The 3,787-nt window shown below is 57.2% G+C and overlaps 1 protein-coding gene across 2 annotated transcripts; it reads left to right on the forward strand.

Moving 5' to 3' along the window:
• Positions 1-762: 762 nt before the first annotated feature.
• GUCA2A (guanylate cyclase activator 2A) lies at positions 763-2,842 on the forward strand. Of its 2 annotated transcripts, XM_044769336.2 has the most exons (4): positions 787-920; positions 1,349-1,591; positions 1,970-2,165; positions 2,575-2,842. In XM_044769336.2, the coding sequence occupies exons 2-4, from the start codon at positions 1,403-1,405 to the stop codon at positions 2,637-2,639; spliced, it is 450 nt and encodes a 149-aa protein (XP_044625271.1). In that variant the 5' UTR covers positions 787-920; positions 1,349-1,402; the 3' UTR covers positions 2,640-2,842. The 2 variants fall into 2 exon arrangements, with proteins under 2 accessions (XP_014722739.1, XP_044625271.1); XM_014867253.3 differs by lacking the exon at positions 1,349-1,591 and having other exon boundaries at positions 763-920.
• The last annotated feature ends 945 nt before the right edge of the window (positions 2,843-3,787 follow it).

Here is a 3,787-nt window from a genome sequence, read left to right on the forward strand (position 1 = left end):
GGTGGCAAATTTTGTTTCCCTTCAGTACACTCGAGCGTGTTCGCACGATGATGAAATCACCCAAAGAAGCATTTCTCAGAACGTATCCACGTCGTTAAGCCACAGGTGACTGTACCTGCCTCGGTCTGCAACCTCACCTCTCATCATCTGAAACCCCTTGCAGTCCTCCTTCTCCCGCTAGACTGAATTACTCACATTTCCCTGAATATTCCAGACCTATCTCATCTCCTGGCTGTCCCACATGTGGCATCCTCTACCAAGAGGATGACCTCTTGGTAATGCAAGAAATGGCCTTCTACCCCCAGCCCCTTCTCTGAGAAAATTTCCACCCATTCTCCAGAACTCAGCGCCTGCACGACCTCCTTTGGGAACCTTCCTGAACTGCCCTGCCCCTGGGCTGGGTGAGTTGGCCCCTCCATTCCCCACCCCTATCCGCGCCCACTCCCTAATCACCCTGCATTGCCACCTGACCACCCTGTATTGTCTGGGCCTCCCTCCTCAAGGGCTGGGCCGGGTCTGCAGCCCCGCCCCAGCCCCACCCCATCCTGGCCCAGAGCAGCTGTCAGTGAGCGCGTGTGGTTGGTGAATGACTGCAGGATCAGCCGGCTGTGGGTTAAAATGGGAGCCCAGAGAGGGGCTGAAGCTCTGCCAGCCTCCTGGGACTGAACCCTTATCTGCCAGGGCTGTCTAGAGCCTTATTTGATTAGGCCTGACTTGACAAGCAAGCACATGAGACACTTAACAAAGGCTCCTGGGTTACTCAGTAACCTTGCCCTCTTTAAAAGCCTCACTGTTTCCCCCTGGCATCCAGAACCAGCCACTGCTCTCTCTCGGGCACTGCTGCCATGAACACCTTCCTGCTCTCTGCACTGTGCCTCCTCTGGGTGCAGGCCGCCCTGGCAGGCGGAGTCACGGTGCAGGTAAGTCCTCTGCCCCTATCCTGACCAGACAGCTCTCTGTCCCCAGAGCCCAGGGCCTGTCCCCTGAGAGAGCACCCCCTCTCTGGGGCTGGAGTGGGGTTCTGTTCAAGGATTGGCTCTTCCTCAGGGAGCCCCTTCTCAGTCCTGCCTCAGACACCTTCCCTTTCAAACTTGGAGGAGAAAACACCAGGTAGAGAGAAGAGAAATAACCATTTGGGAGAGGTGGGTGATCAGCCGGATTGACTGAGTGCTTACCATAGGCCAGGCTCCTCCAGTATCTCGCTGTGGCCCATGAGCACCCTGGGAAGAAGAGATTATCAGTCCCATTTTTGAGAGGAGGAACACTGAGCCTCAGAGCCGATGGGCACATGGCTGGGAAGTGAAGGGGCTGGATTCAGTTCCAGACTTTAACTCAGTCCTGTACTCAGCCAGGGCACGGGCCTGACATCCTGAGGTCCTAACGGAAGGGCGTGTCCAGTGGCATGGATGCCAGCAGCAGGCCAGTTTGGCACCTGCAGAGGCCCCTGCTCTCTATCACATCACAGCAGGCCCCAGGAGGGCCTTTGATTCCTTCTCAGACATCACCCAGGCAGCAGGCTGGAGCTGGGGGCCGGGTGATCAGCTGGCACCGCTCTCAGGCAGGGGTGAAGACAGCCTGCGCATGGCCACAGGTAACCAGGATGCCCGGGTCTTGGTCCCAGCTCTGTGCCTCTCCCTAAAACTCAGCACAGTGGCACCCACTAATAGGGACCTATTGTGTCCCTGACACTTCACATCCGTTTTCTCCATTCCTCATGCAACATGCAGAACCTAAGCCTCCCAGAGCATAATGACCTGTCCGTGGTCACAGCAAAACTAGGATTCAAGTCCAGTGTCTGGCTGTGAGGCCTGAGCTCTGAGCCCCTCATATTGCCCTGCAGAGAAGCGTCGGGTTCCTAGACGCCGCAAGCACTGCTTGAGCCCCCTGAGGCTGGAGAGGCGTCGGTCCTGGGGGAACGGCCAGGGAACAGGCTTGCAGCCTGGCCTCACACTCCACCTTTCTCTCTCAGGATGGAGAGTTCTCCTTTTCTCTGGAGTCAGTGAAGAAGCTCAAGGACCTCCGGGAGCTCCAGGCGCCCAGCACTAGGAACCGCAGAGAGGTTGATGGATCCCTGGCTCCCATCCTTTGTAGGTACCCGAAGTTTCCGGAAGAACTCAAGCCTATCTGCAAAGAGCGCAACGCCCGGGAGATCCTCCAGAGGCTGGGTGAGCAGCCTCCTCTCTGATTGGTGGGGCTTGGGAATTCCCTGACTGGTGCACTTGAGGGAGACCTGTGTTCTGATTGGTGGGATTTGGAGGCAGGCTCTGCTCTGATTGGTGGGTCTGTAAGCCCTCTGCTGTAATTAGTGTTCTAAGTTGTAATTGGCAAGGCTAACTTTAGGGAAATCCTCACACTGATGCGTTGGTAACGCTGCATCCCGGTTCGTCTGGTCTTAGCTGTAGCTCTTTTCTGGGTAGAATCTCCGCTCTGATTGGTGGGCATGGAAAGCCCAGCCGGTCAGAGAGGACAGGCCTGGGTTTCTCCTGGGGGCTCAGTGGCGGATGTCCAAGCTCTGGCTTAAGGGAGGGTGGAAGCTTTGACAGACTCTCACGGAGCCCCATCTCTCCCGTCCAGAGACCATCGCCCAGGACCCACGCATGTGTGAGATCTGTGCCTTCGCTGCCTGTGCCGGATGCTAGGACGGCTGGTGCTCGCTGCCTTCTGCCCCTCCCCTGCAGGATGCTCCCACTGCCCGCAGCGCAAGCTGCCATGCCCCTCAACGGAGGAGGGTGGAGTGAGGAGAGAGCAGCCTGCAGAGGCCCAGCCCCTGACCCCATCGGAGCTGCTGGGTGCTTCCCAAGACCCGCTCCAACCGTCAGCTAATAAACCAGATTCCAGAGTGCTCCCGGTGTGGCCTTTATTCCTTCCTTCATCCGTCAGTCCACTCATCATCCAGCTTTATGGATGCTGCCCTGCCCTGGCAAGCTCAGGGGTCAGTGTGTGAAGCTCCTGGGGCTGCCACCACACACAGGCACCCAGGGGCCTGAATCTCTGGACCACCCACGGGGGAGGTGGAACTTTTGCTTTTCTTTCACATCTCCTGGGGTCACCAAAGTCACCAAGCCATATGTAAGCACAGGAGTCTGTGGGGCCTTAGATGTCCAACACAGACACTTGACTGGCTATGAGATCAGCCCTGAGCTCTAGAGTGACAGTGTAGTCTTGCCTCCTGCTCTCCCTCAGCGCCCGCACCCCAAGCTACAGCTCTCACCCTTTCCTCCGCGCCTCTCACCTCTGCACTGCACCTCTTCCGGCTCTCCTGGACAGCGGACTCCTACTCCGGCGCCAGGGCTTCGCTCCACGGCCTCTCCTCGGAAGCCTTACCCCACACCCCCGGGAAGAGTCTTCATGCTCCCACTGTGCTCTTCGTGCCCGCTGGGCACTCTGATTACCCACACCACTTGCACAGCTCTGGCCACCACGTGGTAGAATGGCTTCTGTGCCTGGGGAAGGCTCTCTGATTCTGAGGGGGTGAGGCCCCCCCGGGGATGATTACATGAGAATGTTACACAGGGCAGGGAAAGCAAGAGCCGTACAATTCTAGCCCGCGTGCCAGCCCCGGGTCTTCCACATGCTGTGTGAGGTTAGGAATGTCGCTTTTCCTCTCTCTGTCTCAGTCTCCTCCTCTGTAAAACTGAGAGAGTAATAGCACCTGCCTCCCAGGCCAGGTGAAATAACGCATAAATGTGTGTCATGCCCGAAAGTTCAGCCCATATGTAAAAGTGAGAGAATTCAAAAAATGGTACAAACAAATAAACCAAAGAAAGGGGAGCGGGGTCAAGCTGAG

The sequence above is a fragment of the Equus asinus genome, chromosome 5 (assembly GCF_041296235.1).
Source record: "Equus asinus isolate D_3611 breed Donkey chromosome 5, EquAss-T2T_v2, whole genome shotgun sequence".
Classification (NCBI taxonomy): Eukaryota; Metazoa; Chordata; class Mammalia; order Perissodactyla; family Equidae; genus Equus; species Equus asinus.

Excerpts from the sequence above, each read along its gene's own strand:
- GUCA2A (XM_044769336.2), top strand. The coding sequence starts at position 1,403 with ATGGATGCCAGCAGCAGGCCAGTTTGGCACCTGCAGAGGCCCCTGCTC. Across the intron at positions 1,592-1,969 it reads CAGCCTGCGCATGGCCACAG|GATGGAGAGTTCTCCTTTTC; the intron begins GTAACCAGGATG and ends TTTCTCTCTCAG. Across the intron at positions 2,166-2,574 it reads GGAGATCCTCCAGAGGCTGG|AGACCATCGCCCAGGACCCA; the intron begins GTGAGCAGCCTC and ends TCTCCCGTCCAG.